At 41.0% G+C, this 23258-nt stretch overlaps 3 protein-coding genes across 5 annotated transcripts; 2 read left to right on the top strand and 1 right to left on the bottom strand.

Moving 5' to 3' along the window:
• Positions 1 to 305: 305 nt before the first annotated feature.
• On the bottom strand, positions 306 to 8355 carry LOC112562441. 2 transcript variants are annotated; one of them, XM_025235719.1, is made up of 11 exons: positions 7687 to 8355; positions 6086 to 6187; positions 5559 to 5720; positions 5221 to 5331; positions 4858 to 5007; positions 4135 to 4311; positions 3277 to 3522; positions 2714 to 2873; positions 1694 to 1810; positions 1424 to 1557; positions 306 to 1100 (listed from the first exon to the last, which is right to left on the bottom strand). In XM_025235719.1, the coding sequence occupies exons 1-11, from the start codon at positions 7939 to 7941 to the stop codon at positions 759 to 761; spliced, it is 1956 nt and encodes a 651-aa protein (XP_025091504.1). In that variant the 5' UTR covers positions 7942 to 8355; the 3' UTR covers positions 306 to 758. The 2 variants fall into 2 exon arrangements, with proteins under 2 accessions (XP_025091504.1, XP_025091505.1); XM_025235720.1 differs by lacking the exon at positions 7687 to 8355 and adding an exon at positions 6464 to 7445.
• Positions 8356 to 9308: 953 nt separating this feature from the next.
• LOC112562769 lies at positions 9309 to 17542 on the top strand. Of its 2 annotated transcripts, XM_025236243.1 has the most exons (6): positions 9309 to 9493; positions 10304 to 10510; positions 11226 to 11535; positions 11836 to 12917; positions 12966 to 16436; positions 16890 to 17542. In XM_025236243.1, the coding sequence occupies exons 2-6, from the start codon at positions 10309 to 10311 to the stop codon at positions 17033 to 17035; spliced, it is 5211 nt and encodes a 1736-aa protein (XP_025092028.1). In that variant the 5' UTR covers positions 9309 to 9493; positions 10304 to 10308; the 3' UTR covers positions 17036 to 17542. The 2 variants fall into 2 exon arrangements, with proteins under 2 accessions (XP_025092028.1, XP_025092027.1); XM_025236242.1 differs by having other exon boundaries at positions 11836 to 16436.
• A 383-nt stretch (positions 17543 to 17925) lies between these two features.
• Positions 17926 to 23070, top strand: LOC112562779 (coiled-coil domain-containing protein 1-like). The gene is made up of 5 exons (XM_025236260.1): positions 17926 to 18482; positions 18884 to 19010; positions 19581 to 19716; positions 19995 to 20237; positions 20742 to 23070. Exon 5 carries the CDS (start codon positions 21144 to 21146, stop codon positions 23034 to 23036), a length of 1893 nt encoding a protein of 630 aa, XP_025092045.1. The 5' UTR covers positions 17926 to 18482; positions 18884 to 19010; positions 19581 to 19716; positions 19995 to 20237; positions 20742 to 21143; the 3' UTR covers positions 23037 to 23070.
• The last annotated feature ends 188 nt before the right edge of the window (positions 23071 to 23258 follow it).

Genomic DNA, 23258 nt, shown 5'->3' on the forward strand with positions numbered 1-23258 from the left:
ATGTTGTATGTCTAAATTATGTATGCAATGTGCCCCCAAACTTTGTTGAGAATGGCACCCAATAAAAGTGTTTAATTATAAAATAGATTATAAGTAAATGTGGTTTTTCAACTCGACCTGTTCAAGTGAGCTGTAGAGAATTGAAGAAACCTGTACTATAATTATGGCATCAAAAAGATGTTCACTGCAAATGTATTTAGTTTCTCTGAAGCATGTCCACCTGTTTGAAATTTATCTTCATGTATGGTTTTATAACTACAGAAATTTCAGGCAATCTCTCTATTATACAACGACATGCAAGCATGTTTCACATTTGCACACATTTCCTTTTATTCACAATAGCAGTCGTGGGAACAAGCTCTGCTGACAGCAGTCTTTGAAATCTTTCTACATGGCATGAACGATTTTTGAAGTAGATAACATAGAATTTATTAAATCTAACAGCCATATCCATTTTAATGCTACAGGAATTGCGATGAGCACAATTTTCTGCAAATCTGATGAAAGTTGGAGGATGAAATCATAGCTTTAATGAATACAACTAACATTTTAAGATTTCATTTAATCCAAATTTCAGTATCATCTTCATTATATGTAGCTCCTTAACATAATTTGTACCAAAATCAAAAATATGCAGACAAGCAAATATTTAACATGGTGCACTCACCATCTGCTAATCTCTCATGCCAGCCATAAACTTCAATATACAGATGTAATCCCTAGTTGCTGAGTAAGGTTACAAACATGACTTCTGACACTTAGTATTGCTCTAAGATGGCTTCATCCTGTACCATGGCAGCAAGCATTCCTTGAATCTTTCCCATGTCCAGGGAACGCACAATTTGGATATTAGCTTTACCCCATACCAAGCCCCAGTCAACTACCATCATCCCTCTTGCCAGTGTTCCACCAAGCTCTACTCTAGCAAAAACCAGTTCCTGGTCGGTAGCGATGCTTCTGTCGATGGCCACAGCCATTGCATAAGCACAGCCTGGTGCATAGCCATTCTTATTGTGCAGCTGGAGCCAGTTCTCATCACTTGATGTTCTGACGAACTCCGACTTGACTGTGCCCAGGTGCACCCAACTGTAGAAAAAGTCCTGCAGGCAAAAGTGAATGAAATTCACCAAAACATTTAGAAAATAAAATGCTGTGTGCAATAAACATAATTAAAGCACTAAGTTTTACACACAAACTCAATTTATATAAATATGCTCGATAAACAGTATTTTACTCTGTAAAATCCTACAGACATGAAATGAAGTTCTACGTTTTACACATATTCAGAACACACAAAGTGGAACAACACTACGGCAGCTATGCAAATACCATATGATCAGGCACTTCTTAAAGTCTTTGGAAACAAAAGGGTGCAAAAGTACTTTACAAATGGGCATCAATAGCAGAACTGAATCATACAGACCCCTGCGAGGACATGTCGTGAGCAGACTTCATACGGCAGAAGTGTGATGTTGCTGGTCTCTTGTAAAACAATATGGGCTGACTCGGGATCAAAGTGGAAATTCTGTTCTGCACAAGGAGTGCTGGAACCACGACCTGGTCAAACCACACATAAAACAATATCAATATTGAAACATTTTTTGTTCATTTGCAGCATGCTAGATTTAAGAATTAAATATCATTTAATATTTGGTATCAAGAGTTACATAATGTTCACCAATTGTGCTCTCACCTTCAATGTTGCCACCCAGAATATAAACATTCTTAAGCTTCTTCCCTACTTGTGGGTCCAGTCTCAGTGCCAACGCTAAATTTGTCAATGGACCAAGGCAGACAAGGGTGATCTGTCCTGATAAAAAAAAATATAGCAATAAATGTAAAGCAACTGCTTGTAAATTACAGTGGCAAGATTCATCATGTTAACAAAAGTAAATGGAATGCTGAAAAAGCTGGCTTTCAGGCAATTAGATCATAAACATTGCCAAAAGCCTGGGCAACCAGCATTACTTCAGCTGTTTCTGTGAAAAAGTCTGTTCCAATACTTCAAAGTACAAAAGGGTTAACATTTTATTGGACAATTTAAAGATTTTCCCCTATAACCTCACACTTAGAGCATAAAAACAGTTTGGAAAATTGGCCATGTGTATTCATGTGAGGCTGTGTATCAGCATTTGATTTCACTGCAGATTTACATAACCCAGAGAAAACATCCAGTTAGATATGAACAGTATAAATCTTCCTACACTTTTTAATTAACCAAAAAATTAAAACTTTTTGTGCTCATTGGAAACCTTTTTATACATGGGAAAAAATGCTCTGAATAATAAATAAGTGTGAAATGTGTGCCAGCAGCTAAAGTTACGAAGCTGAAACAACGCCTATTCACCAGGTTAATTGTGGTGGCTCCCTCACAAAAACATGGCCCTATGATATAAAAAAAAATTACACCACTCACAGAAATGATTACTTGTAAAGGATTTTGAGCATCATGCAAAGCTTAATTAACCATGAAAATGTATCAGAATTAAAAGGAAGTTTGGGATAGGGAAAAGTGACCAAAACATCGTACCAAAACATGTTAAGAAAACATTTTTAGAAGTTTTTGTTTCCTCATAACAAAATCTTTTATGCCAAAACAGTGCAGCTCTACCCCAGCTCATAAGTTGGCAAATACATTCTCTTCAGGTTAAAACAGACAGCTTATGTAGCAAGTTCATCTGCAAACATCAAAACAAGATTTGTATCCCCTCACCTGGATTGTCATTGACGAAGCGGATAAGAGCTGAAACAGCATGCTCAGGCTCAATCTGTCGAGTATCAACACTGCTGTCCCATGCAACTCCAACAAGGTTTTCTGTTGTCTGAGTAGCCTCCCCTACTAGAGGCTTTTCTGCTCCACGGAAAACTGGAATCTTCATGGACAAGAAACAAATATTTTAAATACTATGACAACTGCACTCTGACCCCTTTAGTAAACACTGTTGACTAACCACAATAAAGCCTTGCTTTGTCCACAGCATCTGAAGTTTCTTCTCTCCTGTGGGAAACAGTCTATCCCAGTGTCACACTTACTTCTGAAGCACTAATATCACAGTCATGAACTAAATCCTTTTATTCTGCAATCAGTTTGACCATCCAGATTCACTTACCACCTTAAGGCATTTTGATCACTGATGCTCACAAAATGAGATCACAGTCCTCATTCCCCTTATGCTGCTGTAACGCTAATATCTCTGAAAGACAAGTAACATGAGACTGAGAAAGAAACACTGAATCATCCTCACAAATGAGACATGTACTTAAAGAAGCACTCACGTCTTCCCGATTACAGGCCTTTAAAACTCGCAAAGCATTGTTACAGGCATGCTCGATGGTGACAATGCCACTGACACAAGTGACAGCCATCACGTCCACGTCAGGTCGGCAGGCTGCCAGCATGAGGGCCTGCCCAGCATCCACTCCCATGTCTACATCAAGGATCACCGCATGCCGCTGTCCCACAGATCGTGTTCTGCGCTCAAGCTTGATTCGCTTTGGGGGTGGTGGTGTTAGGACAACAGGCTGCAACAAAATCCCAAAATCTAATTATTTTGAAAGCAAGGCCCCAAGTCACTAGCACAAACATGCCCCACTCTTTCAACATTCTTCAGAAATATGTTCTCTGTATTAAACCCACATATTCGCTTCACATCATTCCTGCTATGTTATTTTGAACAATAGACACAATTGGGTATTTGCTAGCTTAAGGAAGACAGCTAGATCTGAAGAAAGGAAAGGGAAAAGGGCAAAAGCATTTAAAATGCCCAGCTTGATGATACTGACTCAGCTCAAAGAGCACACATCTTGCAAAAACTAAAGCTTAAATAGAATTTGACATAGCAACAGTTTTGCTGCTGACCTATCCTTGATTATTTTAAGTGATCAAAGAACCCCCTTCCCCCCCAAAAAAAGTATTTCAATAAACATGTACATGTATTACTAACAAAAACACTAATGAAAACCATAATATATCGAATTGATTTAAGAAAACTACAAGTGTGTGTTTTGTCTCATTTCCAGCCTAAAGATTCTATGTGATTTAATCCTCATGACAACTGCCACCCTTACCCACCCCCACTTCCCAAAATAAGAGAATATTAATCATGAAACCGAAAAGCCAAATAAAATTCTCACCATTGTGGGATTGTGTTCACTGTGAGTTCTTAAGTGGCGCTGGTATGTAAGTTTCTTCTCAAACTGTTTGTTGCAAATATGACAGTTGAAAATGACAACAGGATTGCCTTGTGGAGAAGCAGTGACTGCTGTTCCATCACCTTCCATGGTGACTACATGGGTCTGAGTTTCCATCTCCTTCAAAGCACAAATATCAAAGTATGATAACGCTCACCATGAAAAATTTAAGTTCAGCATTATAGAGAATTCTTTCTGCATACCTACACTGAGTCGAGCATGAATCTCAATGTCACTGAATGAATATTTGCAGTCAAGAATGGATCTCAATGTCAGTTTAACCAGTTCTCCATTAGCATTGCTAGGAATCTTAATATTGTACTAATTTTATCTAGCTTTGCTCTCTTACTCAATGCTGTGGATATTAAAATTCACAAAACAGAATCATTTTTGTCTAAGTAAACGAATGGTTGAAAATGTCACAATTTTAAAAACAATTACTTTTATAATCTGCATTACTCTGAGATTTTTCTCTGAAGCTTAGCAGAATAATTTTGTAATCTTTCTGTACTATTATGACACACTTTTTTCAGAAAATATAGCTGTTAATAGGTGGTTTTCTAATTCTACCAGTTACAATGAACTTGATTAAAAACCATTTGTCTACATCAGGAAAGTCAGCTTTTATTTTATGGAAAGATGTCGTGCACTTCTTAATTGACTTACACTGTGAGCACTGTGGTGACCATCCAAATGCACCTGAGAAGGGGCTTCAGATACAACAGCCACTGTCTGCCCATCCTCTGTCTGGTTCAAAGTAATTTCAGCGATGACATCAGAATTAGAAAGCCCTTCTTGGGCAATGATACTCTGAATCTGCAACCCCCAAAGATTTTTTGTCATATGTGCTTCTTCTTGAAAATTTTGCATACAATATACAAAACACTCAAGGATAGCACATAAGAACATAAAATAACACAAAATTAAAATATTATCATTACTTCTACAACAATAGAACAAAAGTAAAAGACAGAACTAGATGGGAAAAAAAACCAACAGCAAAACACTAGCTGGGAAAATTGCACTTACAGCTGAAGCCTGAAGAGTGCCATCTGCAATAATTTCTGTTGTACCCAATGCATCAAACTGTGTCGGTGACGTTGTGGTCACAACAGTTATTGTTTGATTCAATTCTGATCGCTGGAAAACAAAGAAAACAAGTTATTCAAAATCCTTTGAAACATTTTCACTTGTGAATAGGTTTATCTCTGACTATAACCCTAAACATCAACTTCAATAGCCTGTCACAATGAAAAATAAGCTATCATTTACAAAGTTCTTAAAGGTTCATATGGACTTATCATCAACACAAGCTTTATTGACTTCTCATTGAATGAAAGTGGAAAGATATCTATATATCCACTCACATTAATGCTGCCACCATCCACAAGCTTTGTTGATGGCAATACTGCAGGCGGTGCTCTGTTGCGGCCAATGTAACTCTGTCGTGCAGTGCGTCGACAGATGGGGCACAGCTGGATATACTTTGCCACAAGACATCGTGGCAGTAAAGCATACACCCGACGAATCTGTGAGCACAACAAGCGTAAAGACCATTATATTAACGTCTAAAGCAGACAAAGACTTTCACTTAGGTCAGAAAGACTGAATTCTGCCATCATCCTAATTTTATGAATGTGCCAATCACTGGCAGATATTATTTGAATAAATTTTGATCAATGATTATGCATCCTAGAATAAGATAGGAATGTGCTAAGAATGTGAAAATATGTAAAACAACTATTTTGAACATGCTGCTGATTAGCACAACCAAATACACAAATAAAACAAAATACAGTAGATACTGAATACAATTGTTAATTTAAAATGCTTAATTTCTTTTCAGAAATAAAATTACTAGAAATTTATAAAATTAGTGGAAAGGTGTCCTTACTGCAGCATATGTCTGTGACAGGCCAATGTGACCATTTTCTACGTGAGCAGTGTTGATCAAGTCCCAGAATTCTTCAATTACAGCTGCACGCTTGTACAATGTCTGTAAATATATAAATAGCAGTGCATGTCAAACTGTCAGAAGTAAAAAGTCTCTTTAGCGCACTGATAACATACACCATTAATGTTAATGTTCCAAGTTTTCTAGAAATCTAAATAATAATAATTGCAAGACCTGAAAGGCATTCTTTGGTGTAATACAAAAGTCAGTTCATGTCTCTCTCTCACACAGTCAACAGGGGAAGAGAGAGAAATAGAGCTAAGCACAGTACTAGAAGATCAAGGCTCTTGTTCAAGAAAGAGATAAGTTTCTAAAGACCTTTTGAAAGAGGAGTGTGTTTATCGAGTCTTTTATCAACCAGTCTTTATATTTTTCTTCCTTTAGCCAGTTCTCCTGAAAAAAAAACACTTCCCCTGCATTTTTGTAATCGTCAAGAAGACAAGAAAATATGGTCATCTGTAAAGACTAAAATCTCATGAAATGTAAGTTCTCATCGCAAACCAGACTTGGCAGTCATGTGATTAAAATAGCAGTGAGGCAAAAAATTGTCTGTATTTTGAGACAAAGTCGACTCCAAAAATAAATCTGTGGATTTATAAGAGGAATGAAGAAGAAATCTGTGGTAATATTTTATCGATATAAGGACTTGTAAGGGTCACAGAGAAAATGTAAAGACACTAGGAATTGTAAGGACCGCATGGTAAATATAAGGACTTGTAAGGCCTAACAGCAAAAATTTTCTATGTAAGCCTGCGAACCCTGAAGGGATAATAAAATAGCGCTTTAATATATATGAAAACATTTAAAATAAACTCTTTACAATGCAACCCCCACCTCCACCACCATACACACAAAATTCGCTATATTATAGAGAGAGACCCACAAATACACAGTTTTCTACAGAGACGTTTGTCTCTCCGTTAAGCTGAGAACAATAAACCAAGAACCTCATAAACATAAAGGAGAATAAACTAAAGATCAGGGATAATAGAATAAAGCTTTAAAATATATATGAAAACGTTTAAAATAAACTCTTTACAATGCAATGCAATCCCCCCTCCACCACCACCACACACAAAACCTCTCTCTTTATATATATTTATAGAGACCCACAAATACACAAAGACGTTGAGTTTTCTACACAGATGTTTGTCTCTGGGTTAAGCTGAGAATAATAAACCAAGAACGTCATAAAGATAATGGCTAACAGAATTAATTCCGTAATGCTGCACTGCTGATTTCTTATTCTGGACATAGACTAAATCAGATCATATAGTAAACTCTCTTTATGTCTGAAATGCTCTGTCATAGTTACTTTGAGCAAGATCCGAATGCAACAAAACTTAGAATTGCAACTTTTAACTAGAGACGTTTTGGAATGTTTTTCCAGTCCGAATATCCATTTGAGAATTATTCAAATCAAATATGGCTGACAACAACATGCGCTTTGCAGTAGCTGTACGTGCTGGATACTCAACCTTATGCCATGCAATGTATGCAGTTTGTCAAATATGAAAATAATTTTCAATATCGATACAAACCTCCTCGCCAATCTTCTCATCTGCGGGCACGCCTACTATATCACCTTCGCCGTCTTCAGACTGAATGAGTCTGAACTTTTTCTGTCGAACCCAGAATCGGAACTTGCTGGATGGCTCCGAGTGAGGATCCTTCAAACAGCGGATGATACGCTGGCGTTTTGCATTAGTTATTGTAAAGCTATTACTTACTTTACTGGATTTGGAATATAGAAAAGACAGAAATTTAGCTTTGAATTCGCCTTCGTGTTCCGTCATGATTTCGTAGTACAGAAAACCGCCAAGATATTTGTGATGGGGCGCATAAATTGAAATCACGCACTATCTCGCGAAATGGAGCTGTGCTATTTATAGAATCCAACGGCAGAGACCAAAATCGCTTGTTATTGTTTAGGTGCTGGTATCTGTGACTAGTTAAACAGACAATAGGGGAACAAAGTGTTTAAAGACACTTCCCAGAAGCGAACACGTTTAGATGACTAAAAGCAAACCGAAGAGCAGATCGAAGGAAGTAAAGGACGCCCATACTTGAAGCGAGGTGCCATGGAAAAAAAAAAATCCGATGGTGGCAGTCTCCACTGTTTCTCATGGACGGTTTAAAGTTTCACTGCACGTTTCCATTATCTTAAAAAAGCTTGGGAAAAAAACCAAACATCTTTTCTTAAAAGACATTCCCCCTGCTTCCACACCAATACGTTTCTATTGAGTTGTTCGACGTTTGGTATCACGTGATATGCAAATAAAGGTCATAACCCTGAAGGACAACAACCTCCCTCCTAAATGCTGCTCAGTTTTTACAGGGGAGGTTTTGATCGCTTTGTTTAAATTGTAATAGTTAATCTGGTATAAACCTCATTGTTCATCATTCCCGTAAAAAGTCTAGACTTGCCTCTTCCCCGGAGAATAGTTACTGCAGTAAAGAATAAAACGAGTCAATGACAACTTTTAAACAGTTTTCGGGCCGCAAGACGGCAACGTACACAACTGGCTCGATCTAGTCGTAATTAAATTATAGTTAACAGGTTTTATTAAAATGGTAGCTGTGATTGTATCGAAAGTCTAAAACAATTTTATACAATTCTTTTAAAGACTCTGTTGTTAATTATTCTCCCGATAAAGTGCCACTTGATGAATTTTTATATGGCATTTGTATCAAAGACATTCTAAATTTTATATTTTTAAATTCTTACATTGATGAACAATTCATTATCGGGCGACTTGCGTAACACGTCCACTGTATGATGAGTGAATGTGATTTTCCATAAAAGTACTACCCGTACTGGATAGCCCCTGCTTGCAACGCTTCCAGGAGACATAACTACTGTTTGTTTTATATTAAATTATTAATTATCCCAAGGAATCTGACCAATAACAAGGCTATTCCATCTTTAAAAAAAAGTACAGTTTGTTTCTTCCATTTACACCACTGCAGCTACTAATATTTTTACTAATATAAATTCATATCGGGTCTACTAGTGCAGCTACTAATATTTTTACTAATATAAATTCATATCGGGTCTACATGAAGAGTATACAAAGTATACTGACAGTGATCTTCCCCTGGATATAATGCTTTTGCGATGACGTAATACGGATCGACATAGGGTGTGGATGTCAGTGACGTCAAATAAGCGATGACGCCATCAAAAGAATGGATATTGAATCGGCTATGCAGGCCTGAACAAATATTTCTTCGAAAATTTTCTTGAATTTTACAGCAGAGACAATAATTTCTCCACTCTTCACAAATACTCGCGAACTTTGCAAAGAAGTTACGAATCTCAGCTGTATGAAGCTGCCCGAAAACAACGTGAGTACTTAATAATGAGGTTTAAAAAATTAACTGTCTGTTTTTGCAGCGTTAACTCCCAAAAGATGGCGATCTATGAGGAGGCATCATCCTCTAAGCCTTAGTTTACATCTGAAGTGAGTAATAAGCAGTTTCCTTCTAGGGAGATCAAAGCACTGTTCTCTCAGCATGTGTAGAATCAGAGGATATCCTCTTCCATAGAATGGCTGTGCTTTCTCGTTTTAAATGACTGATTTGGTGTTTAAATTCTTGTACGATCATGATAACGGTTAGCCCATTGTACTCAAATGTATAACACCGAAATACCCCTTGAGCTAATGTTTATCAATATGTCTTATTTCAGGGGTTAGATGTTTCAGGTGCATTCGTTTTTTAATTAAAAATAAAATAAAATAAAAAAAAAATCTGTAACTAAAATCTCACACTCGAGACAATTTGACTTCTTCTAGGACTTTTAATCTAGCAAAACATAAATAAATAGTAATGATTATTATACAATCACACTTAACATTAAAAGAAACTTCGTTTTCATCATTTCCAGAAAGTCTTCAGAAGTAATAAGAGGGGAAAAGTCACAAAGTGAAAAGTTAATAATTTCGTTTAATACGTAAACTATGATGACTTTTTTTTTTTTCGTAGAAATTTCTTATTTAATTGAATTGAAGACAATTGGTTAAGCTATAAAGGCATATACTATTCTCTCCCAGCTATAGTCTGCGTATAGTGACTTCAAAGACATTTATTGCCTGCATGTTGTGGATATGGTTCCTGGTCTGTCAGCTGTAAACGTGTAAACTGTGATTTCTGCAGCTACTATGAGACTGCTAGACATCACCCTCACAAGATCGCCATATGGACACTCGTTTACAATGACATGGGTGCTGACGTTGGCCGTCATGGCAACAGTTCAACAAATTAACGGAACATCCTTTCCGGAATCATCTGAAGACAAAGAAGAGGTAACAACGACTATAAAGGAAAGAGGATCGGAAACTAAGACGCACCTGCGTACCAAAGGTGAAAAAATCATGCTGTTCTAGCCTGCTTGAAACATTTTACTTGTACTGTAGTAATAAATAGAGCTCAAAGAAGTTCACATTTTGATCATTACTATTTATTAAGTTTGTGAATTTTTTAATTGCTCATTAATACGTATTCTTTTAATCTCGATCATGAATACAGTTGTCAAGTTAAAGTGTCGGGGAAAGCTGGCATGTTCTTTGTTGTTGTTGTTTTTCTTTTGGTTTTTTTTTTTTTTTTTACTGTATGTCTCTTTTTCTTTTATCTGTTTTTTTCTCCTGGAGGTTTTAGTGGGTTCTATTTTTTTTTACCTCAGACAGACAGACAGACAGACAGACAGACAGACAGACAGACAGACAGACAGACAGACAGACAGACAGACAGACAGACAGACAGACAGACAGACAGACAGACAGACAGACAGACAGACAGACAGACAGACAGACAGACAGACAGACAGACAGACAGACAGACAGACAGACAGACAGACAGACAGACAGACAGACAGACAGACAGACAGACAACATTTGTTTTAAATATGTTTGAACGTATCTTCTACGAGTGCAGGAAAGTTCTGATGTTAGGATCTCATCAGAATGAAAATGAATTGGCAGTTGAAGGAAAGATTAGCTGACATTTTAACAGGAATTTCGATAACGTTTGTCCTGGCTTTTGCTAACATTTGTCTGGACTTTTGAAACCGTTTGTTCAGATGTGGATCAAGGGTACAGCGGTCTTGAGAAAGATGTGGATGACCCACAAGGTGTGTACCCGGAATTCACTTCCGAAGAGGCCGCTAAGGCTATAAAGGACGTACCGAAAGATACGGAGGACGGCGATGAAGAAAAAGATGATGAGGACCCCGAAGATGTTGTCCGGCCTCCAGCACCCGTAAAGATGAAGCCGCAAAAGAGAGCGGTGAAAGTGTTACTGGGCAAGAGACCGAGACAGTGGCCCCCAGACGTAATGTACAAGCTTACCGATATCCCGACTACACCCAAATGGACAGGTCAAAGCCATGGGTATGTTGAAAGGGTGAAGGAAGAAAGGTGGGGTTTTTTTTTAACTTAAAAGCGGGATTTGTGTGCTTATGAAAAGTCCTGGTCCTTTTTTGAGTAGGTTTCAGAGGCTTGAATAATATTTCAAATGAGAAAATTCGTTGTTCGAGTTGGGGGAAATGGAGGAGGAGAAGGAATCGGCTCCCGAGTAAATAGTTTTGCAGCAATTCCGCGATTAAAGGAGAGAGAGAGAGAGAAAGTAATGCTTACTCACATGAAATGTCCCGTTCATTCGTTGTTTGTTTGTACTCATCTGTATTGCAGAAATGTTCGCCATCAGAAGCCTTTGGCTAATCCCAGAGGCACGGTCCAGGTCATTGTAAAGAAATTAAAAGAGGGTGATACAAATAACAGCACGCCACTGGCAGTTTATCAGATTTTCATTGCTTCAAAAAAATCGAACGACACTGCCGTCAATTCCAGCTCCTTACTGACGAAATCCCCTCCTGTCAGGCGACGCCGAAGAGCAATTTCCGAGACAGCTTACCAGCCACCCGCATTCAAGCCTCTGCAGAAAGTTTCCCCTCGGCATGTTAACCCACCTGCACAAAGCTGGCAAGAAAAAAATGAAGGCGGTGAAAAGATTAGAGAAGAAGATAACGACGACAGTGACAGTGATGCTGTGATCGATAAAGACAAACTGGACAGGACTCTGCAGAAAAGCCATTCTCAGGTTGAAACCAACGGTGTCGAAATGGAATCAGATGACGATGACTATGACCACAATGATGTTAAGTACATGCCTTCAAAGACATCGAAGACAAAAAGAATGGATGGCGACATTACTGACAATCACAAAGACAACAACGATGACGACAGTTACAAAGGTGCTGATTGTTCAGAAAGTGAAGAGTACACTGATGGCGAGTCTGAAATCAGCAAGAAGGAACAGAATACTATCCACTTTAAACCATTCCTACCGTCCCAGAAACCTCAGACACCAGGTCCCAAGCAGAAGATACAAACAAAGCCTCATTGGAGAAGGTTCCTGAAAGCCCCCGTAATGAAAGTTGTCGCGCTTCAAGACCAGGAAGGCGAATACTATGATCAGAAAGACATCGATTATCAGGAACTTGAAATTGCCTCCACGGAAGAAGACTCACTGCAGGATTCTCTCGTCGACGAGCTGGAAGGCATAGGGACTAGCGCCGAGAATTTGAATGACATGTCCAATACCCGGGTGAGGAGAAGGGCCATTCTCGCTGCCGCACCAAACATGTTCCAGAAGCGATCCTACGACCTCCGCGACATCATCAGGGAGATCGACGAGGAGGAGGACGAAGATATTGAAACCGACGACTTCGAAAATTTGATTACAAACCACATCCACGGAGAGGAGACCGAACATGATGACGTGGAGGAAGAGATTATCATGCCTCGAGAGGAGACCGAACATGATGACGTGGAGGAAGAGATTATCATGCCTCGAGAGGAGACCGAACATGATGACGTGGAGGAAGAGATTATCATGCCTCAAGAGGAGACCGAACATGATGACGTGGAGGAAGAGATTATCATGCCTCGAGAGGAGACCGAACATGATGACGTGGAGGAAGAGATTATCATGCCTCGAGAGGAGAGGGGTGCTGCAAATGTCGATGAGAGGAAAGCAGAATATGTCATGACGAGACCAAAAGCGATAGCAAATGCTGAGGCAAACGGCGATGTAAAGAAGATTGCAGGAGAGCCGCGCGACGCTGGCAGGGATGTACGGTCTCAAGAAAGGGAGCGAAAGCATGCCGATAATCGTGATGAACGCGTGGACTTCACAAGGCGCAAGCAAAAGAGGGATGACTCCCACGCTTTTCTTCAGACGATAGACACAGAGTTCTCCCTCGTTCCTCCAGCGGCCCGAGTGCTGCCCAGCATCACACCCTCGAGAGCAGACACACGGCACACCATGGAATTCTTTCACGATGAGACGAGAAGAGAAGGGAAGCACAAAAAGAAAAAGAGGCAAGCGGCTGGAGAATGGTGGAAAGACTCTCCTCCAGCAGACTCTAACGATTCCGGTGGTTTGAATGTGAGAGCGACTCATTCGCGGTCGATAGCAGCCATGGACTCAATCCAGCAGCAGGACATAAAGGCATCACCTGCTGATGACCATAATTACCCTCTCCAAGAAGAACCGCAGGAAAGAAGTGGCGTTAAAGTCGGCGATAGCTTTGGCTCTTTCGACGAAACTGTCAAACAAGATGAAGAAAGAGAGGAGGAAGACGATTCTAGTGATCTTACTAAAAAGCGCGGAACACAAACTCTAAGGCCACAACGGAGTCAGGCTAATGGGAATGAAAACAAAAACATCCCAGATGATTCCAATGACACCGGGGGCTTCAACATTCGCATGTCTCATGGCCGACCTCACGTACATTACGACAACGAAAATTCAGCCAACAAATTTCCTGATTCTTCCCTTCAGAAAATTGATGAATCAGAGCCTGACGAGTATCGTGTTCCTCTGGCGTTATCGGTAGGTGGTACTGATGTGCCTACTATCATGCCGATTTCTTCGCATGACGCCCTTCATGACATGCTTAACATTCCGCGTAATTTACATGATGCTAGCCCGACCACATCCCTAAAAGGACTTGATCAGCAGAGAACTTCAACTACTGCGTTACCGATGACGACTGCGCACAGACAACAGAAGGATATCTCTGTCAAGACTCCGCTGCCATCGACACCAAACGTGACACCTGGCGCTGCTTCTGTTGCTGCTGAAAACAACTCGGTAAATACAAAAAATTACAATGTTTCTTCGGAAGCAAATCAGTCCTTGAAGAACCTCAACAGAGATGAAACTTCTTTGCACGCGTGGTTTAACGACGGTAACGTCACTGCGTACATCCATTCACATGGAGCATATCTCGAAGAAGGCATTATGAAAGAAAGACAGAAGAAGGCGCTGGGTAGCACGAAAAAGAAAAGGTCTATGACGACGGGGAATACCGGTACAAAGTGGCTCAACCTGGAAAGAAGTGCCTATCGTCCCATAGGGAAGTTCGAAATATTTCCACCAAATGGAGAAAACTTTGCTGACAAAGCAGTTCTCATTCAAAATGGAAACAAATATACTTTAGAATCTGCTACTAACGGAGAAGACGACAGCCGGAGGACTCCAAATCGATCCACAAGGTCAACTAGGTCTCTCATACGTCACCCCTTGAAGCCCAGAGAATACAGCCACAGAGAGGACGGCAGCGGCACAATGAGAAACTCAAGACGAAGGCGTTCAACAGACGTGGGATCACAAACTGTCGCCAGCCATGCGCCTATCAAGAGACGTTCGTTGCAGAAGCTGGACATCGCCACCAGGTACAAAGACGCTGACCGAACCCTCGACGACATCCTCTACAACGTACTGCCAGAATCTAGGGGTCATGTCGAGCTGCCCAACATGGGTAGAGAGCTGAAAGCGATGGTGGTGAAGGACAGAGTTGTTAACCCTTTGACCGAGGAAGATAAAGAATTGGATCACGTGATTGGCGTCCTCACCAATTATCATAGAATGCCATCTGTGGTGCTTGACGTAAGGAAAGGAGAGGGTCGGCTCGTGCCTCCAAGGGACTCGAAGTTTGACAACATAATTATCAGGAACGAGAGAGAAGCCCCCAAGACTAGACAGCTTAATCACAGAGCAAGAGCGAAGCATACGCCTCAGGAAGAAAACAATTTAAACTCCGATGTGCAAAACGAAAGGGCAACGGACAAAGTAGATGAAGAGAAAGCTCCGGGCTACGAGGGAGAAGAAGCCAAAAAGGAAAAGATAAGCGAGAAAAATATGTCAGAGAAAGAGAGGATCATGGGAAGGGAAATGACTCGTGGCGTGCTGAAAAGACCTCCGAGCAGCAGTCTCTTAGGCTCGGCCGACAATGACGAGACAGCTCGAATAGAGAGAGAACTCCAAGAGCTGAACAACAGAGCCGTGGCACCCTCAACGCGGAATGATCACGCAGAAAGCGGTGCTAGACGCTGGCACATTCAGCCCCGGGATCTTTCGACAGCCGCTGCAGAGGACATTAGAATACAGGAAGAGGCCGCACGAAGAGAACTGGTAGCGGTGCAAACGGCCGCTGCTGTAGACAATGCCGTTCGTAAGGCCTTGCAGAAAGTAAAGGAAAATATTCGACACACGCGGAATGTTAATGGTGATATCATCGATAATCTTCTGCAGAGTGACGAAGGGTTTAAGGCGACGGGAGGAAAAGAAGAAGGGGACTCTGATGGCAGCGATGTCTATTACAGTGAAGATGAGGACCACAGACGTAAGCGCAATTCTCCTTTCGTGGACGAAGGCATCGATGGAGATGTTTTAGACACCTACAGGAAAAAACGTAGTGTATCTTTTGGGACAGATGGCGCCGTTGGTTCTGCTAGAGCTGGCGGTCAAAGAAAGGATGTCCAGGGACAAGCCATTCGTCTTGCGGAAGCTGCTGGAACAGTAGATAGGACGGGAACTAGGGAAGGAGCTGGGGCAGGAGCTAGGTTTGAGCCTGAAGTAAGCGAGGAGACTGACCTCAACGTAGACGATATGCTGATAGGCATCAAGCAGCTGGCAAACAAAGTTGAGAATGAGAGCCACAAGGTGCAGAGAATCTTGCGCAAGGTCGACTCCTATACTGGGCGCCATAGTGACAATAAGAATGAAGATGACGGTGAACATGAAGATGATGTCGACGACGAGGAGATCAACGTGGAGGTCAACAACGAGGTCAATGAGGAGGATGACGACTACAATGCCAACGACGAGGCCTTTACCGACACCATGATCGTCTCCGCAGTGGACAAAGCTGGACAATTGAAGGTACAGGAGGGCAACAGTGAACCTCTCGTTTTTGAAGAAGATGACGACGGTCCAAACTCTGGTGAGAATACTGTCAGAATTAGTTGCAGTTTACACATTGTGCCACCACCCTACCTTAGGGACTTGCATAAATGTAAACGTTATTCTTTTTCTTTGGCTTTTGTGTTTAGTGGAAAATGGTTTATTTAAAGATGATAAAATTTTGACACTCGATAAAGGCTTTTACACTTTAATACTTTTTTCGGGTGAGATGTGGCTTTTTATGAGGTAGTACGATTAATCAATGAGACCTCCGTGATCCCATAAATATGGTCGGCTGTAGGTATTTCATAGAGCAATCCGAATAGAAAAAAAAACGAATAAAACATGAAACTGTTCATAAAGTACGAAAGCATTGAGAGTTGTAAACATTTTTTTGTCATTAATTTTACTCAATTCTTTACGTAACTCGATTCTTAAAAAACATGAAAAAATATTTTTTGGGGACGAAAGTTTTCTTCTGTATTTTCCTTAGGCTACTCCCCTTGGAACGAATGGAGTTTTTGCAGTGTTTCCTGTGGTTTTGGTCGCCGACACAGGTCAAGATCATGTACAGATATTAGTCGTTGCACGGCCGGTAATGAAGAGGAAGACATTTGCATGCTCTACCCTTGCAAATGAAGTGCTCTCCCCTATTTTTTCCCACTAATTTACAATAGGAGAAAACGAGCAATGCACTACTACCAAATCAGACACCGTTTACATAGCCACATGACGACAACATATGGAATCTTTTCAAGTACCGTAATGTCCTTTTCTTTGAGATACTTTTACTCTTTATTTGCAAACATTTTCAACAGCGTTTGTAATTTTAGAACTCTAGGAGTTTACACTGTTCTGAAAATATGTGTCCAGTGACTATTTTGCGAGAAATTTTCTTGTATTGTATTCAAATTACAACTAAAATCTTTGCAGAGAAAGAAACCGTACCAACAAAACGCATTCTTGATAAATTGCTTCCGATAACTACAACCCATTCACCAATCTTGTTTCTTCTGACTGTCTAAACACTACAGTATCATACTTTATATCTTCCTTGAAGAAAGCTAAGTGTAAGATAACAGTAAGGCATCATGTATGTTCAATGCAAGCTGTGACAAAGGAAGTTTGAATAAATCTATAAACGAACTTTGGTTATCATTTGTGACACACACACAAGAAAAAAGATTTAGAGAGAGAGAGAAAACAGATTTTAAAAAAAGTATCGCACATACATGCACGCACGCATGCATTAGGAGGGATGGTTGTGTTTTACGCTGCTCCAGCAACTTCACTACATCTCAGCGAGACGGAAAAGAATAAGATTTACAGATGATACAACAACAATGCCATTAAAATGAATAAAACAAAAGGCTAAGTGTGTTAAAATGTATGTTGTGGCGTATTAAAAGGGCCATCATTAAAACACAGGTTGTGAATGAAAATAAAATCTTTAGCCTGATGGTAAGGTTTTACTATCTTTACAAACGAAAAAAAAACTGCCGGTGGAATGGATTTAAACAAGAATAATAAAAAGCTATTTTTTGAAGAACTGCTGGCGGACACTCTGGTTGCCTGGACAAGTAATTAAAACGTGTAACACTAAAGTGTCCATGACACCAGGGACAAACTTCGCCTCGTAAAAGGTGTGAATGCGTGGCTTAGGTGTGTCCTAATCCTAGATCTAAAGAAAGTGGTGGCTCATCAGCATCTGTGAGCAAACGTTGTGCTGGAGCAGGACACTTTATTCCTCTTGTCGTGTGAAGCTAAATGACCTGAAAATAAGCCATGAAGTAGTAACTGTGCATGCAGCATAAACAAATCAGCCCACCGCCATTAGCTGCCCACGTGCAACGCGTGCTGCGTCACTGAGCTGACGTAATAATGCTGACACGCCAGGACAGTGTAAATGACGTCAGTAGGAGATGACAACAGAACAAGATGTATATCAGTTCGGCTCTGCGTGTTTGTAAAAAGAGTCCTGTTACTGTCTTATAATTACAGCGAACATCTACTGTGCTACCGCCCCGTCCTCACCCATTCTTGGCACCTCATTGCAAAGATGATTGTGATGTCACCTGTAACCAGTGTGAGTTAAACTATATCTACTTCTGGAATAAGCAACATGCTTAGTTGTGCTGTTGTATGGTAACAGAAGAAAGCTTCACTTCGATTTCGACCTGATGAAACCCTAAATAACGATTGTGTAGCCGACAATAATGCAACTCTGAATTGTAATTTTCTATTCTCAGCTAGTTATACCCAAACATTATGTGTACTTGTACCGCGCAGCATCACGACTAAGATTCGTCTTAATTCGTGATTGTTACTGCCAACCGCACATAAAGCATACAGAATCCAGCAGAAAATATAATGTTTGTGTATAATTGAAGCTGAAATGACCAAACGATGTTGTTAGCAATGAGTTTATACAGTTCTGCTCTGTTCATACGTGGCGTCAAATGACACATTGAAAGCTTTGCTGTGTAGAGATGAAATGAGCCTGAACGACATCGTCTTCAGGACAGCCTGTAGAGACTCGATCACAATGACGTGGGTGCTGATTTTGGTTGTCATGGCAACAACACATCAGGTGAACGGGGCGACAATCAAACGAGTAAGAGTACGTCTGGCTACATGCGAGTTCTTGGAAATATAGATGCCATAAATGTTAATGTCTGGCATCTGACGAGGAAACATTGTAAATTAATCTTCAGCAGTCAGTAGAGATAAGACTTTACTTATCCCAGAGGACAGTTAGAGGCACAACAACAAAACAACTTTACCACGACATACCTATATCCGCTCTGACAAACAGACTCATACAATCATGGTTCAGGATTAAATATGATCTACATTCATTTGAAAATATGTTACTTGAGAAGTCAAATGCACTCAAGCAGTTCTATTGAATTATAAGAATTTTCTCTTCTCACAGTTGCGGCTTATGAGAAGCTCTTATATTGATCACTCTTAACGAAGATTATATAATGAACATTATCTCTTCAGTAATATTGAATCCTTTTCCTTCAGTTCTTTCCTCACCTCGCATTTGCTCCATTTTTTAGCATCTTTATTTTGTTCTATCAATCTTTCGACTCGTAACACGCATTTATATTTATGGTCTAATTTGATAGGAATAAACTTCTTGCCTTCCTTACTTATTGTTTTCTATTCGCTCTCCAAGAATGCACCCGATCCCAATAAAATTCGGGATTTAGAAAACCAGACAAACACAGAGGTGACTATAAAAAGGCTACCCAGCCCTAAGGCTAAAGAAGAGAAAGTTCACTTTGCTCATGCAAACTCAATTAACGTTAGAGGTGAGCAGATATCGCGGTTTTATTATCATTACTTAACATGTAAAGTATTATGCTATTCATACAAATAATAAATATCAGAAAGGATGTATCCTTGATCGAGGCTTTAAACTTTCAATAAAATAGTAAAATATTCTGTTTAAAGTTTAAAAGAAAATTTTAAGTATTTGTGAAAAAGTACCTTTACGTGATAAAATGGCTAGAAGTGGAATTTGTGAAGAAGAACACTATCCAAATGCACTTTAAAGTACATTTTCTTTTTACTAATATTTGGTTTAAAGCCATCCCGAAACTCACACCCGCAGAGGCCGCGCCGAAACACGCGGAAGGCGGCATCAAGCATACTGACAAAGATGACAAGGATCATGATGAGGTGATCAGACCTGCGGCGCCTCTAAAGACGAAGCTACAGAAGAAAGCAGCGAGTGTCTTACTGAGTGGGAGACCAAACTGCGACTACCTGACTTGCTGCATGAGTTTCTCGATATTCCAGGTCCACCGAAGGGTACAGTTCGACGTCGTTCGTAAGTCTGAAGGGTAGAGATAGATAGCATTTCTTAAGTTTACCACCAGTAGGATTTAGAAAACAGTGCACGTAAAAGAGCAAAAAGTCATATCCTAGCGCTAAATTGGGTTGACTGTTGGAGGTGAGTATGCTGAAAAAATAAAAAGAAAAGAGAAAAGACTGCCGTACACCTTCTTTCCTTGTTTGTTTGGTATTTTTCTCCTGTTGGTTTCTGGAAACTGGGCCTGACTACAAAAACGAAAGGGTTAAAAATCTGCGGGTGCAAGAAAAAAAATCCAGATTAAAAAAACCCGCGTTGTTTTTACTAAATTTTCTATTGGACTCTGGGCTCTGCGTTTATCTGCAGCAGGAGTTCATTTGTGTCTTGGGGGGTGGGGTGAAAGGAAGTGAGTTTTTGCGCATGCGTATGAGCGAATGAGAAGAAAATACATTGGTTTATCTGCAGTATGTTTATCCATTGTAATATGTCCGCTAATCCATCACTTTAGCGTCTGTTGTGCAGACAGTCTCGCCCTCCCACGACACGGACTGACACCCGTAGAGGTTCGATCAGGAGGAAGCAAGTCGAGTCTCTGAGAGCGAGCGACGGAGCGAGCGACGTGGAGAAGTTAGCAACACAGAGGCAGACAAACGCACAGTTGTGGCCTCAACAATACTGAATAAAACCGCAGCCACCTCTAACTTAACCCTGATTCCCTCTTCGCCTCTGGGACTGCGCCGCAAAGCACAGACACGGGCAGATAACCATCAGACTGAATCTAGGCCTGTGTCGGCGAGCGTTAGTCCTGAAGAGCATCAACCCAAACACACACAGTCGCAACCACAGGACGTCCATAAGGTCGATGTAAATTATAAAAACGACGAAGACGAGGATGTTGAAATTAAGGATGACGACGTCCTGGGCATGATTCTGCGGAAAATGCGATCTGACAGGGGGAAGAATACTGAAGTCAGTCAGAATTTGAACAGAGAGGCGCTTCCATCGTTGCCGGCGGAGTCCAGGAAAGCAAGAGAACGCAATTTTGACCTATATAGGAATTCTGATGACTACGGCCTTAAACGACAATCCCCCCTTAAAAGGAATAGCAAAACAAGCAAAATTTCAAATGAAAAAGGAGCTGAAAAATCCGCGGACATTAAGAATATTCGAGTTGACGAGGCCGATAACGGCAGAGATGGGGATGAAGATGGCGTTGATGATCGTAATGACGATGTTCAGGTGGTCGATGGCGACGGCAGTGGCTACAATGATGACAGCGGGAGCTTACAGACCGCATTAACATATTCGCAACGAGCACAGACAGGTGAGCGGCGCTCACCAGGTCGTAGAAAAATGAGACAAACGACTGCGAAGCTGATTGTAAGTAAACCGGAAGGTCTTGCTGTCAAAATTGAAGAAGACGTTATTGTTGATGATGATGATGATGACGATGACGATGACGATGACGACGATGATGATGACGACGACGACGATGATGATGATGACGATGATGATGATGACGATGACGACGATGACGATGATTTTGAGGAGGAAGAGGAGGAACAAGATGAAATTGAGATCTTCGAAACGCTCGACGATGCGCTGTCCGACGTTCTGGACGACATGGGCAGCAATTCAGAGTCTTACTTGACCTTCCTCAGACGAAAGCGAGAACTTGGGGACACAGATTTGTCTGTTATACGACTGAAGCGAAAGTACGACCTTCTTGACATCATCAGCGAGATGGACGCAGAAGAAGAGGAAGCCGAGTATAGCGACGAGATTGCAGACTTGATGCGAGATCGGCGGCACTTGAAGCTTAAGAAACCAACGGTAGATTACAAGGGTCTCTTGAAGAGAGGAGTGGGTGATTTTATGCCCATGACTCAAGACGACATTGTCAAGGAGGACTTAAACTGGAGGGAGATCAGCAACATCGCCTTGGATTACGAGGAGAGGACGATTCCAATCATGGAGGATTACGACAGAGATTTGGTCTGGATCAGGCGCAGGCGAAAAAGCGACGATTTCCAGGACTCTCAGAAGGCAGGGGTGTTGCCTTTCGAGCCGTCAGCAGCCCGCCTACAACATTCGACCACGCGCATAACAAGAAACGCGCCGAGCACGCGGCACCCTCGCGGCATCACGCGCTATGGATCAAGAAGAAATGCAAGGCGGAGGAAGGGAGAAAAACCCCATGTCTGGGAGGGCAGCACCCTTCCCCGCGACTCCAAGGACAGTGAGGAATTGAAGGCCCAAATGCGTGACACGTTGTCGAAAAGTTTAATCCAGCAGCATGACACAGATTCACACGAGCCGTCATATGACGATGACCATACCTATCATCTCCAGGAGGAAAGTGCATTACAAGAAAACAGCAGCAATGTCACAGATGACCATGATTTTGATTCGACTTATGTTTATGGGCATACAAACGACACTGGCAAACGAGAGAAGAAAAAAGATATAAACAATGACTCTAAAATACACTCAGAAAAAAACGACTCACATACACTAAAGCGACGACGAAGGCAGGCTATAGGTTACCGTAACATCAGCAGCTACAACATCAACAGCATTCCCGACGATTCCAATGACGCTAGAGGCTTCAGCGCTCACTTGTCTCATGGCCAACCTCACATGAACTACAGCAACGAAACCTCAGCCGAGAAATTCATAGATGCTCCCTTCCAGCTTGGGATTGGGCCGATGCCTGGCGAGTTTGGTGGGAATGCTCACTCTGTTGGGGCATCGGCAGGTTTTCCTGCTGATAACCTACGCCAACTTCTGTGCATGACGCCATTCATGACGTTCTAAATTTACCACATATTCCTGCCGATGGCCACAAGCCTCCTCCTGCTGAATCTTTAGGAAAGCAGGCAGTGTCTTCGTCAGAGACCATGCAGGATCAAAACAAAAATAACTCTACAAAGAGTCAGCGATCCATCTTGCTTAGTCTGTTCTCTCCTTTTTCTTCTCTTGTGGTTGCCGAAATCAACGTGATAATGACCACAACTGACGAAAATCCTCAAACCAACA

Source organism: Pomacea canaliculata, linkage group LG4 (genome assembly GCF_003073045.1).
Source record: "Pomacea canaliculata isolate SZHN2017 linkage group LG4, ASM307304v1, whole genome shotgun sequence".
Taxonomy (NCBI): domain Eukaryota; kingdom Metazoa; phylum Mollusca; class Gastropoda; order Architaenioglossa; family Ampullariidae; genus Pomacea; species Pomacea canaliculata.

Bases quoted from the DNA above. Each gene is read 5' to 3' on its own strand.
- LOC112562441 (XM_025235719.1), bottom strand. From the start codon at position 7,941: ATGACGGAACACGAAGGCGAATTCAAAGCTAAATTTCTGTCTTTTCTA. The intron at 5,008-5,220 runs GTAAGTGCAATT...TGGGGGTTGCAG, and splicing joins GCACTCTTCAGGCTTCAGCT to ATTCAGAGTATCATTGCCCA. The intron at 4,312-4,857 runs GTAAGTCAATTA...TGTGCTTTGAAG, and splicing joins GTCACCACAGTGCTCACAGT to GAGATGGAAACTCAGACCCA.
- LOC112562769 (XM_025236242.1), top strand. From the start codon at position 10,309: ATGAGACTGCTAGACATCACCCTCACAAGATCGCCATATGGACACTCG. The intron at 11,536-11,835 runs GTATGTTGAAAG...TCTGTATTGCAG, and splicing joins TGGACAGGTCAAAGCCATGG to AAATGTTCGCCATCAGAAGC. The intron at 16,437-16,889 runs GTGAGAATACTG...TATTTTCCTTAG, and splicing joins TGACGACGGTCCAAACTCTG to GCTACTCCCCTTGGAACGAA.
- LOC112562779 (XM_025236260.1), top strand. From the start codon at position 21,144: ATGATTCTGCGGAAAATGCGATCTGACAGGGGGAAGAATACTGAAGTC.